The sequence below is a fragment of the Bombus affinis genome, chromosome 10, assembly GCF_024516045.1.
Source record: "Bombus affinis isolate iyBomAffi1 chromosome 10, iyBomAffi1.2, whole genome shotgun sequence".
Lineage (NCBI taxonomy): Eukaryota > Metazoa > Arthropoda > Insecta > Hymenoptera > Apidae > Bombus > Bombus affinis.
This window is the reverse complement of record NC_066353.1, coordinates 2,839,268-2,860,606: the sequence shown is the minus strand read 5'-3', so window position 1 is coordinate 2,860,606 and position 21,339 is coordinate 2,839,268. Positions and strand designations below refer to the sequence as shown.

General features: G+C 35.5%; 1 protein-coding gene and 1 long non-coding RNA gene across 8 annotated transcripts; one reads left to right on the top strand and one right to left on the bottom strand.

The window, feature by feature from the left end:
- Nucleotides 1–1,669: 1,669 nt before the first annotated feature.
- On the top strand, nucleotides 1,670–21,233 carry LOC126921416 (cadherin EGF LAG seven-pass G-type receptor 2). 7 transcript variants are annotated; one of them, XM_050732986.1, is made up of 14 exons: nucleotides 3,710–3,867; nucleotides 4,073–4,199; nucleotides 10,438–10,741; nucleotides 11,206–11,477; nucleotides 11,952–12,116; nucleotides 13,064–13,744; nucleotides 14,121–14,645; nucleotides 15,319–15,671; nucleotides 15,821–16,035; nucleotides 16,525–17,084; nucleotides 17,273–17,581; nucleotides 17,680–17,974; nucleotides 18,174–19,818; nucleotides 20,126–21,233. In XM_050732986.1, the coding sequence occupies exons 3-14, from the start codon at nucleotides 10,444–10,446 to the stop codon at nucleotides 20,334–20,336; spliced, it is 5,529 nt and encodes a 1,842-aa protein (XP_050588943.1). In that variant the 5' UTR covers nucleotides 3,710–3,867; nucleotides 4,073–4,199; nucleotides 10,438–10,443; the 3' UTR covers nucleotides 20,337–21,233. The 7 variants fall into 7 exon arrangements, with proteins under 7 accessions (XP_050588940.1, XP_050588943.1, XP_050588939.1 ...); XM_050732982.1 differs by having other exon boundaries at nucleotides 4,073–4,228; XM_050732980.1 differs by having other exon boundaries at nucleotides 3,718–3,867; nucleotides 4,029–4,228.
- LOC126921452 (uncharacterized) lies at nucleotides 6,388–8,053 on the bottom strand. The gene is made up of 3 exons (XR_007712345.1): nucleotides 7,796–8,053; nucleotides 7,257–7,392; nucleotides 6,388–6,560 (listed from the first exon to the last, which is right to left on the bottom strand). It is a non-coding gene; the product is annotated as an uncharacterized LOC126921452 (long non-coding RNA).
- Nucleotides 21,234–21,339: the final 106 nt, after the last annotated feature.

Genomic DNA, 21,339 nt, shown 5'->3' with positions numbered 1-21,339 from the left:
GTACAGTTCGAGCGCGCGGATGTCGCGAACTAATTAATTTTTATCAATTCTAATCTATCAACCGTGAACGATCTTCACATTTCTACAAAATCACGAATAAAATTTATAGCGGCAGATGAAAGAAAGTTTATAAAATAAGAACTATAAGAAGACATGGTAATTTTACAAAATGGACTTATAATTTAATAAGATCAATGATATAAATACAATGTATACCATAAGATAGAAGATTGTTACTAATATTGAAAACAATTTGTGGCACAAAAGTTTCTAGTAAAATTCGTAGCGTTAATTTCGTATAATAATTAGCGTTAATTAATTTCAAATTTTCTCCACTTCCCTCTCTCTGCCCTGTATATCTTGTATAGCTTTATCATTGGGAGACTTTTAATGCAAAACAAAAAAGATCCCAATAAATAGAAGAAGGAGATAGTTTTATTTATTAACTTTCAACGTACAGATAGCGTGGCTCACTGAAATAACAAAATTTATAGAACACAATTTCAACGTCACCTGCGACCGTACGATTAAAGTTAACGTCATCATAACGTCATAACGTCATCTGCCCTAAGATTCTTGACAGAACATGTGGGTAGAGTTTATAAAAAATAAAACCATTCCAGTTCAAATTTGAATGATAATTTATAAATTTCTGATATGTACTGTGCACGTATCTTTTTCTCTGTGAGAATCGCGTTTAGATTGGTTGCGTGAATATGGAAAAGTGGGCAGAGTTAGGAAAGTGGACTAACGATAGCGTTAAGAACAAGTATCATTGCAAGACACGGAGGATTGCGGAATGATTATTGTGTATGTTTCGTAGCAATTCCTGATGCCGTTTCATTCCGTAGTTTGAACTTTCTAGTTTTATATGGGAAAAACAAGGACATTAAGGGACATTAAGGGAATTAATGGATACCGCCGCGTTTCTTACGGAGATGAAAATAGTAGGGATTATGTAATTGTGCAAGGAGACGCTTTAATGGACTTGTTTTGGCGCTATTAGACGTCGGCGAAAGCAAGAAAAATTAATTGGGAGCTTTAATGGGAAATGGTATGTGATATATTTCTTCGATTTATTACTAGAATCCTAGTTTGTCATTAGTAACAGAGAATTTCTGATATACACGACGACGTGAAAGTATTAATTTAGGAAGCAAAAAGTTCTAAAGTAAAAAGTGTTTCACAACATTCAACTTCTGATGAATAATAAATGATGAATACGATAATTTGTGATCTCAATTTTGCTGCAAACATATTTAACCCTAGAACATAAATACTCATAACTAAAATTTAAGACTAAAATAGGTTTCATTTGTTCCAAATAATATCTTTGATTCTCAACTATTAAATCATTAAACTATGAATCAAGGATAAAGTGTACATATATACACATAAAAATAGAAGTTTTCCCGCCAATAAAAAATGACGAAAATAAAATATTTTTTCAGATAATGTCACCAAGGAAAGTTCTCGCTAATTTTGTTTGGATCCCTTTCGCGTCACAATCCCAGTCACGATGGAACCACGAAAGAGACTCACCTGGCACGTCGAGGTACAAAAGAATCAAAAAGGTTCGCCCCCCTTTCGCTCACAGTTACCGGGCACGGACTGTAGTCTCTCCTTCGCGGCGAGCTGTTTCTCTCTCTCCATTCCTTCCACTCCCATAGCAGAGGCCGCATACCTCCTTAGGATGCAGTATAGACCTGTCCATTGGCTGGCACAGACATCGGTTCTTTTTCGAAACGACAACGACTCATGAAACCGAGAGGATAGAGGATATAAGTCGTGTTAGACACACTCGTGTACCGATGCGTCATGAGGTATGCGTGTATGTACGTGATTCTTTCTAAATGTTATTTTTCAAACGAGTGATCTCCCAAACGGAAATACACGTGGTGTGATGATGAGTTGATACGGTGCTGCGAGGAAGAAGGATCTTGGACCGACTTTATGAGGTAAGGTCCTTGGCAGATGGTATTTCTTTGCTTTCAAGTGATTGATCGAGTCCGAACGAAAGTACAAAGCAACATTCATTGGATTATTAAACGTTACTTTAATTATTGTTCGCTATATTTGTTGGAATAATTTTCATTTAAGGGTCCTTTGGTTTAATAATATTGTGAATCGAACGGGTGGATATGTGAAAGGAAATATCCTATACAACGTATCTTCCATAAAAATTCATTGACGTTCAGGCACGTTTCGATTTCCTGTTTTTGTTTTAGTCACGTGCTACTATCGAGGTAGCATCGTGAAAACTTGATACACGCGTTGTTGCGTAGAGTTTGGTTTAGATAGAATACGAATTGAACCGATAAAAGTGGAGTTATAAATACGTATAAATCTTGATGAAGTTGAGACCAACTGTGTAAGGTAACTCTATATTAGGCTCGATCTTACTGGTATTTCCTTGACCTTTATATCGAGAGATAGTTAAAGTCGTTGGCTGGAAACTTTAAACAATCATATTAAATATTTCAGTGATCTGCGAAAGGCTGGGAAAATGAAAAGTTAAAACCAGCCAGTCTTGTTGTCAGGAATGTACATTTGTTAAAGGATATTTTTTACACATTCCATTTACATGACTCAGAAATAATAAAATAGTGACAAACTATGCCGAACTCCCGTCATCGTTTTCGCCAGTTCGAGGAAAACCAGTCTGACTAGCGAGTGCACTAGTCGAAGTCATGGTTTCAAGGAACCGGTGTCAAGTTCGTGGAGCAGGAAAAGCTTGAATATACATGTATTAACACGTTCAGAGATTAATCGGTTGATTTTCTCGCAAATACCGAACATGCGTTCTTCAAGGTTGCTCGAAAGACATTTTTGCAACTTACAGCTTTCTTGATCAACCAATAAAGACATAATGTACATCAGATCTTTTCTTCGTAAACATTGTGAGATTTTTATTATTACATAAAACTTAGATACTTGTATAAAACTTGATAAAACTTGATACGTGCTATTAAATTTTTACACTTATTTCAATATTCCGTCATTCATTAATGCGTTGGTCTATGTACAAATTTCCATCACCTTTAGGTCTTGAAATTTTCTGTTTGCAAATTTCTTAAAAAAATTGTCCACAGTAGGAATAGTATATATTAAAGTAACTCTAAGATTAGAGGAATAGCATCCGAAATAATCCGTAGGAAAACTGGAAGAATTCTGCAAAAATTCCATAATTACTTTCAACACATTAGAATTACGTAATTCCTTAAAACGACAGGTTCCACGTTTTTTAATTTTGTTGCTACTAAAATCATAGTTGTTTTAATAGAATTAATTTTATTTCCTGTAGAAATAGAAAAGTAGTTTTATGTACTTGTTCGTTTTCATTATATTACAGTAATTATATACATATATAGCATTAATTTATAATATACTGATTTATTAAACACTTTAACGGTTCCAGTGTTAAAGAAACCGTATTAATGACACGTCTATCCGGTACACAGTATAGTCTGGAACAGCAGCGTCTTGTGTAGCAAAAATGCAAAGACAGGGCAGAAAGAAGCGCGTGACAAGATGGTACTTTTCTTAGTCATTCATCCTGGGCATCACCTGGTCACACAGTGTCAGGATGCCAGGCGCGTAACGTAATGGTGTGGATCGTAGAGGGGGCCTCTATAACGGTTTTTTTTCTTCCTCTCGCCGGCTACTCCGTCTTCCTCTCGCTTTTCTGTGGCCTGCCTTCGCTCTGCCTCTTCTCCTTTCTCGGCGATTAACGAGTCTAGGACGTCGGGTCTCGTACGATCAGCACGGAACAGTTAACCGCGCGTACTCGTTTGCTTTTCGCGCAACCCGAAGAGAAAATCGGTATCGCGGATACGAATCAAACCAGGCGCTTCACTCCGAGAAACAGTGAGAATAGATCCTACGCCAATGTTGCTGGCCTGACCGGTATCACCGCGATGGCGGTTCGCGAAATTTCACAAGAAACGCGTTTCGAAATGCTTGTTGCCGGTATCGAAAACCAATTACGAGCCGTTCGTGCTTGGTACGCGATTTTTTTTTTTTTTTAGCGTATCTAGGTCAATGAACGAATCTAGGTAATTTATTTGCACAGAAATTCTCTGGGAAATTGGTCTCAAAGGCGAGAATGTGATAGATGTTTGCCACGCGTGAACTCCACTGTGGACTTTTGTAATTTGGGGATTGTTGCGTGTATACACAATGTCTCGGGAGTTTACGTAGTAAGTGCCTAAACTGTAAAATGGATATGGTAAATATTTGTACAGAATTTTAGATTTTGAAAATTTAGAATTGATTAGGATAAAGTGCTTTAGGTAATGTTGTAATATTACGCTTATGTGTAATCTAGGAAATTGTGTAGCTCAACCATGAAAATAAGTAAAAGTTGAGTGGTCGCAATACTTGAAGAACGTAATTTTATTAAAATAGTATATTCACTACCATCTGTTAGATTCTGAATAATCTTGGTTTTTCTAGGAAATATGTTGGAACATTACTAAGATCCTGTTGCATAATCGAATTAATTTGTTTAATTATTATACTAGTAAAACTTCATAAGTTACAAGTTACAAATTACCAGTGTTAATATATTCTCTTGTATAATAGCAGCAACGATTTACAAGTGAATATTACAAAATATACAAATCCAGTTCATTGTCTAAATTGTTCTACTTTACATAAAATACTAAATGTAAATTCCGTTTGCACTTCTCAATTCACTAAAAAAAGGTATTGCGCAACTAAAACAAAACAGTAACACGCTGCATTTAAGGAGTTAAGTAATTTTTTAAACGATTATGAATTTATGATCAACTCTTTAAATTCATTTCAAATTATAGTAGTATAAGTTTTGATCCACATTAACGAACGCGAAACGAACATTACATTATCTTTTTTACGATCGACCTAAATGGAAAATAATTTATCGAGCGAACGGCTAATGTATTCGAGTTTCTCCGCGGCGCAGTGTAGTGTTTTGAGTACATTGGAATATGTATCGAGTTGGAAAAATGGCTAGTACCGTGACATATTTTTCCGCGTATTACTTCAGCAAATTCTATTGTGACACATCACCATGCACCGCGGTGTATAATTTCTACGTAGTATTTTTCATTCACGGGAAACGAACGTGCGGAAGCAAACGCAAAGAGAAAAGCTTTCTATCAGATAACACAGGAATTAATTCTTGCACGGAGCGTCGCAACGCGTAATAAATGGCGAAATACGTTTAGCCAATGATGAAACCGGTTTCCTTGTTGATCGAACAACAGTTCATGAAATTGAGCTCAATTTCAGCGTTTTAACGATTATGTTTTGAAATCGATATGTTTATAGTTGATGAAAAATCATAAAATATTAATAAAGTAGTTATTCATTTTGTTCTTGACTTTATTTTTCAGTTCTGTTTGAAATGAAGTTCATGTTCTTTTAATTGATACATGTGTTGCAATAAAGGAGCGAGGAAACAGTTATAACTTTCTCGAGTAGTTGATTATTCAATTTTATAGTATCACTTTGAGCTCTTGATTATTTTACAGTACTATCTTCATTGATGGCTACAATCAATTCTCTTTAAAACTAACGTCTAAATGAACAAATCATCACAGTAATAAAATAAGATCGTGATACATTAAAGAAATGTATTATCAACTAACTGGATATAAAATCTCGATAAGATAGAATATACGTGTGTACAGATATTGTTAGTTAAAGGCCAAGAATATATTTTTCTTCCCCTACCTAACGAGCAGATCAATTTCATCGTTTCAAATTGATTGAAGGTAATGACCACTTTTATTTCAAAATTGAGGCGCATAGAATGCTTTTATCTTGTTATTTTAATCATGTTTTAAATCACGATGACCCATATAACGAAGCACCAGCAGTTAAACTTTGAACAGCAAATTGCATGCATTGCGGTAGTTACCATCAACTATAATTCATAAGGAATACAAGACAACGTCATGAATTCGAATTCGTTTAACATCATGAATAATGGGATCATGCATTATTAAATAGAGCATGGCGTTGTTTCTATTTGAATAATTTTGTGTTCTCCTTATCTCCTTTATTTTCATCCTTTTCCATAATCTTAAAGGATTTATATATATATCTTATTATATATATATCTTATATTTGAGAATCGCGCTTAGTAAATACATTGTGGTCGGCGATCGTTGCGCTTACGGTGTAATATTCCGTTTACTATTATTTCTGCGGGATTTCATGGTGTGTTTTATGGTTCGTTCATGGCGAATGACGAAAGCGCGATCCGTGAATTTCTTCCTGGCTAGAATTGAATCCATCGCATAATCTAGCCGTATCGTTTTATGTTACGTCGCTGATAATTACAATTACACTGTTCAGAATCTCGGACGAATCTTCAAACAGTAGAAGTATACTCTTGGTCATGAATTTTAACGTTCCATGCTTCTCCGCGTTGCACACATTATAATAGAAATCGTACCAATGTTGGAATACTTCGAGTCTGTTTGTTATTGCTGAATCTATTTAAGCGGTTTATGAGGAAATGTAAATTTCCTTGTATGTTTCGTTGTCAATTCCTCTTCTACACTGCTCAACTGTGAAAAAAGGAAGCAAAATATTAGATGTGTATTATAAATGTAAATGGATTCGGTGCCTTTAGAAAGAAAATGGAAATTCTATTCATTATATAATATTTTAATCATCAAAACCGTTCTTATTATTTCATTAACTATAATAAGTGTGAAACTACATTAATTGTAGATTTTATTTCATAAAACTCCTGTAAGATAGAAAAAATATTTGAATTTAAGTTAGAAATAGATAAATCTAAGAATCAAAAGTCCAAATTAGTTTGCACGCCTAATATAGTAATTTGCTAAACAAATCACTAATATTATCAGAACATATAATAAATGTAGTAAGCTGTGAAAACTTTATGTCAATGTGCTAGAAATTGCTTCTTTAATAGTTGCAGCCTTTCTCCATTGTTGGGTAATATAGTGATGCACGAATATTTGAATCTAAATGACTTCATAAGGACTTTAAATATTATCCATTTTGTGTAAAATTTTTTGTGTTTAACTATGAGTCAAGATCATAGCAACGTGTTCTTTTGGTGGTATTTAAAGATACTCAAAATTAATCCTATGATTAAGGTTCCGATGTGAAGTAATTGTGAGAATTGTTTCAACAAGGTAGCAGGTCTCCTGCCTTTCCCGTATCATACAAAATTTCTAGTAGCTTCACATGATTAATAATTAGGTTTGCCGAAGACAATACTTGATAACAACCTTCTGAACACGGAAGTCAACTAGTGGTACGAAGTCACCGGAAAATCGCTAGTATACTGTCCTGTAGTCGTCGCTTGTTTCTCTTCGCAGAATGATTGCTTCCCACGTATTACTTTCAGCTGGTTCTCATTGAAGCCTTCAAAATGAACAGTTTCAAAATTCTCAAAATTAAGCAAAAAATTAGACGAAAGGTCACAGGTGGTGATGAAAATGAACTCCAATTAGCTATACAAACTATATTTCCCCCAACAAATTCATATAAACGGAGCTTTTTAATCATATATTATAAAATATTTTATTATTTGTCTATTACATTCGTCTATTCTATCATACAGTAATTTAGAGAAAACTTCAAATTCACAGTTTAAAGAAATTCCTATATGATGCAAATAATTTATAAGAGTAGTTTGCGTAACTTATATGCAATATTTTTATGACAGGTACATTTCAAACCTATCTTAATAAAAAGAACAGGTAAGCTGTCATTCATAAAAAGGATAAATTGCAATAATCACATGTGATTTCATTCTAGTACCTACCTTAATTTTATGGGTAGAAATCATGCTGTGTATTATTTATTCTAACATAACCCATTGTGTTTTAAATTCTGCAATTCATCTGAACGATTTCCTATTAACCTCGTAATCCATCATGTTGCTCCACATACTTGGCCTTTGAATACCAGAGTCTAAATGAATATTGTTGCAGTTCCACTTAAACGCTACAGAAAAATATTATTGGTCGAGTGGTTTTGATTCCGCACAAATTGCTGTCTTGAGTGAGAGTTATGATAGAGGCGGAATAGCATAGAACGCAATCTGCATTTATCCAAGCCGATGCTGTTGTGCAAGACATTTGTTCGGAATCTGTCTGGAGACTCTACTAGAAAGTTACCGCAAAGTTCTTAACAATCCTGCGCAACATTAATACGCGTTACTCATCGGCCCATGAAATTTCGTATGCTGATCTTGAAATCACGCTGAAATATTATTTTCCGTTTACACTACCAGGAAAAGTCGTTTGGAATGCTGCTTTCACGAAAAAATACTTAATCGATTACTACACACTCTGATTAACGAAGATCGCGGTCAGTACTTGCATTCTAAATTTTCTTGTTCGACGAATTCCAACTCTGATTCGAATCTTTTACGCCTTTTATTAATATATTCCGGAACTATGCGCGTGTATGCAGATCTTTTTAGGAATCTTATCTTACAGTATTTATTAACCTTATTTTGCCTCATACATATTTTTCTATAATATGCATATTTCACTCATACAAATTTTAATTACAAAGTATTTCTTAATCCTTAAGATTTGGGGTATATTAAATATCTGAAAGTAATTTTGTACTTTTTTCTAGTATCTCGTTAAAGATAAGAGCAACAATTACCTTTTTTGTTAAATCCTATCCATAAAAGCAACGCGATTATCCACCAACACCAAATTCATTTGTACACTTTAAAAGCTTAAATTAATTAAAACAGAATGACGGTACTGAAGGCGTAGATAAATGTTCGACGACTAATAGGACAATTTAATTTACGGATCGCAGCACAAGAATACCGCGAACTCCTGAAATGGAATCTGATTTCTAACGGCTTTTCACTGACTGTGCTCACCCGCTACAAGTCATTCAGTCACCGTACTCGGTGGCTGCACCGCTGGCTGGTGGTTCGCCTGAAAGCATTTTTTCGGAATGCCACAGAAAGAACGCGGCTCGGTCGCTGCCGCGTTTTATATGGGTGGTAACCGGTGGCTCCGATAGATCGTTGCATCCTCCGCAGTATTTAACCATTTCCTCTCTCCTGCCCACTCGTCTATGCGTCGTATTTTTCCAACAGAGACCGCGAACATTGATCCCAACAACGTCCAAGAAACAAATGCACGTACGCTTATTTCAGATGGCTCTCGAGCTCACCTATGGTTAACTTCTTCTCGATAGTTTCCTTTCTAGTTGAAGACGTTGATCGAACTATTATCTGAGTGATGTCTATTTGCTGTGTAATTAATCGTTGTTTGGATAGAAAGTGAGTGGTCTTGTAGGTATGTGGAGATATAAAGTATCGCTATACATGGAAATATATAAATATCACTAGAGTGTGGACGTTTATAGAAATTTAGATATTTGTGAATGCAGTTAGAGAAATGAAATGTAACAAGACTTTGTTTCACCTATTAGCTTTTATAACAAGAGCACGTTTTTTTATATACTTTAAATTAGCTTGAATACTTTTGTATAAAATTTGTGTGGGAACGGATAATTTGAAACCGAAGTTTCACAGCGATTATTGGTCATATAATTTATCGTTTGTCGTAATTGTTGATAGATCATAAAATTTATTGTCTTTTTTCTGTCTGTTTCTCAAATTTTTGTAGTCATATAGGATATCATATGTGGTTTTATAGGAGAAAACATTACCATGAACGTGGAGATGTTGTTTTTTGCATTATTTAAAGCGGTACAATTATTAAGATACGCTTGTTTCGATGACCGGAAGTGAATGGAATCGTGACGAATCACAATGTAGGAAGTGTTCACCTTTCACGCAAGAGAGAACGCGCTTTTATGTATAAAACTTCATGTTTCAATTTGTTTAATGAAAGTTCCAAGCATAAGCCGCGGAATTGTTCTTCTTACACCCAACATTTTCATCTTTGAATCCACTTTCTAATTGTCCACTAAATAACCGTTATTCAACAAATGCAACGTCAACCACTGATGCTAATGATGGTCCTTGTACATATCAGTAAATAGCATTATGATTGTTAATTTACATTCTCAAATTATACAGCGAGCAATGAAAGACAATGGTCTTGCGATGTCAAACATCCCACGATAATTAAAGAACCTCTAATTATAAAAAGAACAAGTTTCCAACGAGCTAGAATTGGATCTTAGGCTTGGTGAAAATGGAGGTATGAAAATTGTTAACATTTTGCATGCCAAAACTATGTGATCTGACAGATTTAAATTAAAAATTTATTAGAGATATATACTATTTAAATAGGAACATGAGCTACGTTCTCGAGTGTTGCATCGTTAGTAATATAAATCGGTTGAATCGCAAATATACTGAAAATATATTTTTAAATTTCGCATCAATTGTCTGTATCGAAATTAATATTCAAAACTTAAAAGTAAAAGAATATTTAACATATTTATTTCGTTAACCCGCAGGTGACGATGTGGACAATTTTGCTCTTTACACTCTCCACGTGGTCTTCGTCATGGGGTCAGGTGATCAACAGAGCGCCGCATTTCGTGCAAGGTGGAGACATGGCCAGACTGGCCGTGTCAGAAGGCACACCTCCAGGTGCACCTGTATACACTCTTCAAGGAGAAGATCCGGAAGGATCCAAGTTACATTATTCGATCAGTGGTGAATACTTCACTGTGAATCGGGACAGCGGTGTAGTTGTTTTAAGAAAGGCGCTAGACAGGGAGACCCAGGATTTGATCGAAGTGATCATCAGTATAACGGGTAACTACACTGTTTTTATAGATATTCCGTTACAATGCTACTGTAGAATATCAATGAATAGATGACGGTATATGTAGAGCATTAGATGACCGATATGCTAGCGGAATAGTGATGACTCGATTGTGCAATTAGATTTCGGTGAAGTTTCTTTTCTATATTTATTACGCGACTATATCTTTAAACTTTTGATTTCAGTCTTTATTTGAGAAGCTCGATAAAGAAATTATACAAATGTCTTTGAACAACAAGATACACATAAGAATTGATATAAAGAATTATCTTGAAAATTTCTAAGCCTCCATGAGAATACATAGAAATAATTTCATTTATAAATTTCTTCTATGAAAATAGCAACTCAATTCATCAAACAATATTCCTTATTTTCTTGTGTTAAAACGTACACTTTTTATTTACCAGACAATGAGAGATATCTATGAGTAATATTAAAATCAATATTCTATTAGATGAAGGGATCGCAGGATCAGAACCCAATACAGTATCCCTCCGACGCGAGATAGCGGTGTTAGATGAGAATGATAATCCACCGGTATACCATGGCAGACCTTATGCAGCCAGGGTGCCAGAAAGCGCACACGTGGGTGGTCTTCTAGTTCCACCTGGTACAATCACAATCACGGATCTCGATGGTGGTGTAAACGCAGATATTCACGTGCAGTGTGTCTCTACGTCGCGAGACGATGATGTCTGCGAGGTCTTCAACGTTTCTACAGAAAAGGTAGAAACCTTGACATTTCATTGTAACAAACAATTCATAGCAATTCACTAAACGTAATTACTATCCAGAATTTTTACTTATGTTCTACATTCAACTTTGCGTACATTCTCAGTTATTTGCTTCTCTATATTATATGATATCCAAATTTTCCGTTAATTACTTCTTTACATTCTACGATCTTTCTAAGATCTTGACTATATCTTCTCCAGATCCTATTATATACATATATTTTTACTTCTCTATATCCTACATGCCAAAATTTTCAACTATTTATTTCTTCTGTACATTATACTATCCTTAAATCCTTAAGTACTTACATTCAATACTTAAATTTCCCTTCTACCATTTCTTCAACGAAAATATCATTAAGTTAAGAAAAATTGCCAATTATTTACATCCAATGCTCGAATTTCTCTTCTACGATCGTTCAACGAAAAGTCGATTGAGCTTATAAATCAAAAACTACATTTTCAGTTGACGGAAGGGAAATACGACGTACAGATCACCCTGTCGAAGTCTCTGGATTACGAGAGGAGAAACTCGTATTTGATCAACCTCTTGGCTGTAGACGGTGCCAGCGATGTATCGAAAAGGTTACAGGCCAGAGCAACAGTAGCCGTGGACGTTCTCGATGTTCAGGTAAGTGGGTCTCGACCTAACCGCGGATGTAACTGTACATCCAGTGTGATCATTCCGTATTAGTTAGTAAGATTGTTTACGATAATCTAAGCAGGAAAGCGCAGGCCGTTACCTAGTGACTCTGTTCGTGGAACGTCCTATTATGTGTACGCGTTGTTCGCGAAATAACTTTCACCAGAACGGTAAACGTTTTCCTTCGTTCGTTCTAACACAAACTTTAATCATTCTTGAAATCCTCCGTTAGATAACGGTCTCAAATTCTTTTAATTAATTCCTGGGAATCATGAGAATTACTCAAGACAAATAAAAAACCAAGTGAGATGATACTAGTGATATTTGACAGTAGATTACAGATATTTATTTATCTTTAAATCAATAGATTATAGATATTTATTTATCTCTAAATCAATAGATTATAGATATATATATTTTGTTAAAATACTATTAAAACACTGTTTGTGGTTGAATACGTATTTTTGTTAAAATAGTTGGTTGAAATAGTCACATTTACAAATCAGATAGTTCAACATGGTGATGAACGAATTTGGGTATACTGGTACAGCTTTTGTAACATTTTTATTTCACAATTACTATAATGCTGAATAACTGTATTTTCGGTTTAAATATTGCACAAATATAAGTATTATTATGAGAGTACAATTAATTAAATGCAAGACCTAGAATATAAAATTCTTTACCAAAAATAATCGGTTGGCGCTTGAAATTAAATCTTTTTACATGAAAGGGGTAAGAAACGTTGCAACAGATTTTAAAGCAATAGGCATAGTTTTTGCAGTACATACTGTGTCAGCTTTGATCAAAAGCTGAAGTCAAATAAGCAGGATACATCTCTTGCTCCAGTACCATCCACTAGCAAACCTTTGAATCAGAGATTTACATTTACTACGGATTGTAAATGATAAATAAATTGCATAAATTGCTTTCAGGATCAGCCGCCCGTCTTCTTGAACGCGCCGTACAGCGCGGCACTTCCGGAGAACACGCCAGCTAGTCACACGATCCTAACAATCAGAGCGCGAGACGGTGACACGGGTGAACCTAGAATTCTCCTATTAACTCTCGAAGACGAGGAATCAGGCCACTTTGATCTCGAAGTATCGAGAGAGGGTGACGTGACAGTAGGCAAACTGGTTACCACCAACATTTCCCTCGATCGAGAGGATCCTAGAATCCTACAAAATGGTGGGATTTACACGTTCCAAGTGAAAGCTACGGAATTAATCAATAACGAGATCCCAGCAGACACTGCAACCTCGATTGTCACGATAGTCGTCACAGATGTTGACGATTTGATGCCTGTGTTTAACGAGAAGTACTTCAATATAAAAATTTCAGAAGACATAGGTAAGGGTACACCTTTACCGGGATTAAATATGATAGTGAGTGACGGAGATGTTGGAGAGAATGCGAAGTATAGATTGGCTCTTAGAGATGCGCCGGATTATCCTGGAATTAGCAAGGCTTTCATTGTTAGTCCCGAGGAAGCTCAAGGTCGTGTGCCAGTTGTGGTTAAAGCAAAAGATGTCAATGTCTTGGATTATGATGTGGATGACCTCGCTAAAAGGAAACTCGAGTTCGAAGTTGTTGCAGTAGTTGCAAATGAAGTGGTACGAATTTATCGTCAATAATTTGTAAATAGACCATGGACTTTTATGCATTTACGAAAAATCTGAAGATGTACTACAAAAAATACACCATAATATGCAAGAATCTATAAGAATATAACATACAAATACAATACAATATACTTGGAATGATGTTTATTAGATAAAATAAATTTCTAGAATTAAAAATATAAATTCCATATTTTGTATAAATACTCCTAGTCTACATATAAATATTTTTAACACAGTAATAGATACATTCTTAACAATTCCTAGATTTGTTTCTATAGAACTTCCATGTTATCTTTGACCATATACACATAAATATTTGTATAACAATTGATGTATGAAAAGTAATACATTAATAAATAAATTTTAGGTGGCCATAAGTAGAGTTCACGTAGAGTTAATGGACGCCAACGATCACAGTCCAGAATTCTCTCAATCGGTGTACAAACTATCTGTGCCAGAAAACGCGGAAATAGGCACACGATTCGGCGATGTGTTCGCAAGAGACTACGACAGTGGTTCTTTTGGTGAATTGACTTACACTCTACGTGGTTTCGGAGCTGACAAATTCGAAACTAATCTAAAAACAGGTGGAGTCTCAATAGCAAAACCATTGGACTACGAAGCTCAGAAATCGTATTCATTGACGATGGAAGCTAAAGATGGAGGTGGAAGAGTATCTGCTGTGAATATTCTGATAGAATTGGACGATGTTAATGACAATAAGCCAGTATTTGAACAAAACGAATATACGAGAACTGTCCGCGAAGGAGCAACAAGTTTCGATCCACAGATGTTTGTTAGAGCCACTGATGTCGATGGTCCAGCACAGGGAAATGGGAAAGTAACGTACTCTATCAGTTCGCATAACAGTATGACGAACGGTGTTTTCAAGGTACGTGTTGTTGTCAGATAAATATGAAAGAGTAAAAATAGATGAAATAAGCTTAGGTATAATCAGAGGCAGATCTACCTTGACACCAATGACACAATAAGATTCGGGCCTCGGAACACCAAGGAGGCCCCAAAGTGGTTGGAAAAAAGATTAATAAACAATTATCAGAATCATATTAAATACATTTGTTAGTATTCAAGGGGTGAGATCAAAATTTTAACTTGGCCAAAATGAGCATTCGATGAGTCCATTCTAAAACATTTTGGAGGATCCTTGCGTTTTCTAAAATACGTGAAAAAAAGAGAATCTTTCTTGCTTACAATTTCGAGGAGTTTTAAAAGCAATTTTGGACTGGCCATCGTGCGTATTTTAATTGCTACACATGAATTCACCGTCTAAATGAATATCATTTTGACAGATTAGTCAAAAGATCTCTAAATGTAAATATTAATTTCCTATTGATTTAAGAAACATCGATTTAGCCAGGTTAAACATTTTTCAATTCGTTTTAGCTGAAAATGATTATTAGCTTCAGGCAACCAAAGCGTTAAATCCATCACAGAGTATAGTGAATAAAAATTAGCAATCCGATAAAGTCCTATTTGCATATCTTTATTGTAAGTTATTAATAAAAGTTATTTTGTGCACAAAATTAATAACAATATTTTTACAGATAAATTCAGAGACCGGAGAAGTGACAATGGCGAAAGCAGTGCGTTCAGACGACACAGAAAGAGGAATTTACGAATTAATAATTCGTGCTACGGATGCTGGAACGCCGCCATTATATTCCGAAGCAAAATTATCAGTAAGGGTTGGAGTACCTGGAAACCAAAAACCCATTTTCCGTGGAAATTACAAATCTAATGTACCAGGACCTAGCACTTACCGAGCAAGATTGTTGGAGAACGCTTCGCCAGGAACGGAAGTCATTAGAGTCGTAGCAAACGATCCTGACGGAAGAGACAACTTGTTGCAGTATCACATTGCTTCCGGTGCTAAAGATAATTTTGTCATAGATTCTAGGTAATTTACACCATAATTTACATCTCTATAATTTATTCAAGACAAATACGTAACAATTTTCGTAAATGCTTTTTTCAATAAATGTTTTCACAGATCTAGAATAATATATTATAGATATTAAATATTAAAATCTGTTATGAATTGTTTAGTTCTGGTGTTATCACGGTCTCACTAGATGCTCGTTTGGATTTGGAAACCGGAGGAGAAAAGTACGAAGTAATAGTTTACGCCATAGACTCTGGCACACCACTTAGGGAAACCGCTACGACAACTGTCACAGTGAATATGGTAGACGTGAACAACAAACCACCCATGTTCAACGAGTCGACGTATCTCGTTTACGTATCGGAAAGAGCATCTATTGGTAGGTTCCAAAATAATAAAAAAACATACAGGATGATTCTTTTGTTAGTTAATTCATAGGCAGTAATAACAGTAGTGAATCGCATATTCTCGTTCTCAGTTTGTACATAGTGGTGCATGGAAGTTTCAAGGTAGATAAAATGTCCATTTTATACTCTTTCAAAAACGATATTTAAAAAAATTTCTGCTAATATTATATAACTATAAAACTATATGGTAGCGTCCATTTGTTTTACTGAGATCTTTTACGTGCCACGTCTTTATATTCAATATTAGCAACAAATTTTTCATGTATCACTTTTAAAATATAAAATGAAAAATCTTTCTGGTCGGAACTATCTTGTACATCACTGTATATAAAAATATAAGAAAAGTATGTAGTTCCCGGTATGGTTATCGACACAGTCCTTATGTTAACTAGCGACAGGATCATGCAATATAAATTACAACAGAAAGAATTCAGTGCTGATAATTAATAATCGTTAAACAGGTGAACCAGTATTGAAAGTAATAGCAACAGACCCAGACTCAGACGCTTATTTGGAATATTCTTTAGTAGAACCCATCAGGGCTGTCGACAAAACTGGCGTGGCTCTGAAGAGCACAACTTCCTATGATTACAAAACAGCGTTTCGAATAAATTCCATGACTGGTTTAATTACAGTAAATCGTGTGTTAGATTATCAAGTGGCTGCAGTAGTCATTTTGACGGTTCAGGTGCAAGATTTGAACGCCGTCGTTGATAAAGAGAAGCAGATTACGAATGTCGAGGTGACGATTTATATCCAAGCTTACAGCGACGACAATCCAACGTTTACGAACCCAGGATGGTCGCCTAATAATCCCACAATCAAGATTTCCGTGCCAGAGGAACAACCTCTTGGAACTACTTTGCTAATGCTATCAGCCAAAGAACCAACTACTGGTTATGCCGTTCAAAGGTTTGAATTGGTGAGGGAAGATGATGATGAAGGGTATGTGAATGTGGGTGTTCAAAGCGGAAACGTTGTTTTGAGCAAGCGGCTGGACTATGAAGCTCTGAATCAAAAGGTAAATTTTAGTTTTAAAGCTAATTTTTTATATTCATTTTAATCCTATAAATTCTAATTTCTAAGCTCATTTTTAGTATTTATTCTTGTTCTATTTGTAATTAAATTATTCAAATTATAATTTTAAAACTATGTTCCTGTGTCTATACATAATTATGTTTTGGGATTTCAACGGTTTGTGATTTTCAGTTCATTCGATTTAAAGTACGAGCTTTAGCAAGAGATTACGAGATAACAAGAAAAATGTCGGAAGCCAACTTGATAGTCGAAGTGCAAGACATGAATGACAACAGTCCTATCTTTACTCAAAAGGATTACAAAATTTCTGTATTAGAATCGGTAAAACCTCCAAAGATTGTATTGAACGTCAGAGCTACGGACATGGATAGTTCCAGCACGGAACAGGAAGTTAAGAGAGGATACGGTGAAGTGAGATACTCTTTAGTTGGAGAAAACGCTAATATGTTCGAGGTGGAACCAATAACTGGTAACATTCAGGTAAATAAATTTATTTTTATACATTTTACTAGAATTTACGTTACATTCATTATATCTATGTTATATTAATTTGAATATTTCTAACTTTATTTGTATAGATTGCAACCAATACAACACTTGACAGAGAAAAACAGTCGGTTCTCCGTTTTTATGTCGTTGCATCAGACATGCCTCAAGGTGGAGCAGAACAGAGAAGCACGAGAGCTTTGGTGACCGTAGATGTTTTAGATGTCAATGATAACGCTCCAAGTTTTGAGCAAGAATCTTATACAGCTGTAATACCTGAGAACGCTTCATCAGGTGTCAGTGTAGTGAATATTACTGCCACAGATCCAGACGAAGGCAATGGCGGAATAATCAATTATGAAATCATTGATGAGGGCGAAGCAAGTGGTAAGCAAAAGTATAACATTTTTTCCGTTTTCGAAGTATTAATGTTTTTTCTTTAACTCTTTGATTCTAATAAAAAATTCGGAATGAACAATAATTATTTCTTTATCGTCACTGTAAAAGAGTCAAATGTTTTAAATTTTCAAATACGATCAATCGCCAAGAAATTCTAAGATTGATTTGTGGATTACGAAAATTCTAGGACTGTTCAAAATAAACCACACAACTGGCGAAATTTATTCAGCTCGAGAATTGACAGGCAAAGGAAGGACAGAGCCATACATAATGAGAATCAGAGCTCAAGATAGCGGCGTGCCAGAACTCTATTCCGACGTAATTCTGACACTTTACATCGGTGATGTAGTCAGCAATGATGGCGTACCTCTTTTCATCAGACCCACCCTCGAAGAAATAGCTCACATAGCTGAAAACTCAACCATTGGCAGTCCAGTGTTTCAAGTCGTAGCTTCAGATCCCGATGATCCGAATTTACCAAACGGAAAGATTACTTTCAAATTTTTAGAAGATGGAAACTTCGGCAAAGACGCGAGTGCCTTCAAAATAAACAGCGAAACTGGTCTAATTACTACCAGGAAGTTACTAGATCGAGAAACAAAGGATAGTTATACGTTGATATTAGTTGCTCAAGACTTGGGAAGTCCTCCTCAGCAGGCAACCAGAGTTCTTCAAGTTCTAGTGAATGATATCGACGATCATAAGCCTCATTTTAAAAGAAATTTAGACAGTTCACCTATAGAACTGACAATATTCGAAGAAGAACCAATTGGAACAAAAGTTGGCGTGATCGAGGCGATTGACGAAGACATTGGAGAAAATGGAATGATCGACTATTCAATTATCTATGGAAACGAAGCTAGGCTGTTTATTGTAGAAAGACTCGAAAATAATTCGGCAGTGATCAAATCAAACGGTCGACTCGATAGAGAGACAGCTGATCGTCATTTGCTAACGATTAAATGTTTCCCCTTTTCCACAAAGAAGAGTGACATCGTTCCAAAACCTTACAATCGACAAGATCCTTCTGAAAGACAAATTCTTGTCAAGATTTTGGATATCGACGATAATAAGCCAAAGTTTAAAAAGGAGAATGTCACATTGGGTGTCCGTCTAAATGTTCCAATAGACACGAGTCTTATCACTCTGGAAGCTTTCGATGCTGACTCTGACGCTCTTCCAATTAATTACAGCACGGGTAAAGCTTCTTTTACTTCCCTCGTTGATCCTTCTATGTCTAAACGAAAGATTCCCTCGCACTTGTCTTTGAATCCTCAAACTGGAGAACTCAGAACGACTGGTTCCATGACCAGTTACGCAGATGGTTACATGGAAATCATTGTCTCGGCCAATAACTCGGTTACACCAGACAGAGAGACGAATATCACATTGAGGATATTTCTACTACGTGACAGAGACATGTTGAAGTTCGTGTTTTCGAAGCCACCTGTAGAGGTCAGAAAGACTCTGGAGGATTTTGAGAAATCTGTGCAACAAGCTCTATCTTTACCTATAACTGTCAATGTTTACGATACGCAGTTTTATTCGAAGGAAGACAATTCTTTGGATTTCTCTTCGACCAGTTCCTGTTTCCAAATGGTTGGAAAGGAAGCATATGATTTGGACGAAATGAAAGCTCTTCTAACTGATCCAAAAAATGAGGAATTGAAGAAAGTTTATAGGACGTATCACGTGGAGAAGGTGCAACATTGCGCCGCCATGGTAGCTAGAGCTGACGCCTCGATGACGCAGATGTGGGTGCTCGCCATTGCGGTTCTTGTTGGCATTGCTACGGTGATTTCTAGTTGTGCGCTTTGCTGCATGCACGCCAAGTAAGTGTTTATGATTTTCTTGGACTTTTACGACTTGTAAGAGGAATTAGATATGTTTTCGAATAATCCAAATTTTTAAATGCTATTATTATATACATTATCGATCAAAAGTTTGGAATCACCCCATGTTTTCTATAGATTTTCAGAATGTAGAAAAAATTAAGAATTTAGGAATTTAATTTAAAATTCCAACTTAGAAGTTCGTTATCTTATTACACATATATTATCCGTAACCACTATCTTCTCTTAACAACAAGTAATCGAGTTTTGAGAAAAAAATTATAATTAGTTTAATTGTTCCTTCCAGGTACAAACGACAAGTAAAACACGCCCGTTTGCGTGATCAGCCTCGGCCGCCATTAAGTTACGTCTCTTCCGGTCCAGGGATGGTCAGTGCCACATCACATACAACACTGGGACCTGGTACCATGGTTTCTCTAGGACCACACGAAGGTCCTTACGAATGGGGAGCAGATACAACTCTCTATCATCCGAGTACTCTCGGTTCCAGGACGTAAACAAGTAGACGATGACTGAACAGCATAAAGTTTTTCATTCTTCTGTACAGAAAACGCCTTGAGACAAATCTTTTTAGCTCAGAACCGGGATTTCGATGGATAAATATTTGTATCATTTCGATATTACTTAACGAGCATGCCATATTGAGATTTTATTTCCTAAAAGTATTATTGAAAGAAGAAATACCAGAGAGGTGATGTATTATACGAGATGGAAACAATAATTTGAATGCTATATTAACAATAGAAACGTTGAATATAAGCATTCACGAAAAATTAGATATTTCCTTAATCAAAAAATCTCTAAGATGAATATATCTGATAACCATAGTTACAAACGTCAATCAAAGATAGAGTACAACTATAATACTTGCTCGTAGCTATTCGTTAGTTTTGAATGTTATTTTAAAGCAATGAAACTTATTCAAGGCATATGGCTTGACAGGGAATTGTTCAAACGCACAGTGTTATCAAAATCAGTGAATTTATTCATTCAATGAGAACGAGACAAATCGTGGATCACGTTTCAAGAACTGACAATGCGCTTTTCTTGCTGGAAACGCCCGAAGCATACGAATAAATTGTATTATAGTCATTTGCGGTGTCATCGAGAAAATTACGAGAATCGTGCAACGAAGTTGACGAATGGTGCTATAATGTAAGATCGATAAATTCGTGCCAAATTACAGGGACACGTGTAAAGTGCAACATTATTTAGTATTAAGTGAAACTAATTTGCGTGAATTGTATATTTCTTAGACTGTACACGGATCTGATTCACAAAACGTTTCGCGACATTGTCATAGAAAATGCGCGTCCGCTATTGTAATATATGCAGTATTTAAGGATGAAATAAAAACTGTACATTTGAGTTATGTTTATAAAAAAAGAAAAATATCGCTGTCTTTTTTATATATACCAATTTGGATACATTAACATTTGTAAGATCCCGAATCAACTTTCGAATCTATTTAATTTACATTGGACGAATAAAATAAATCAT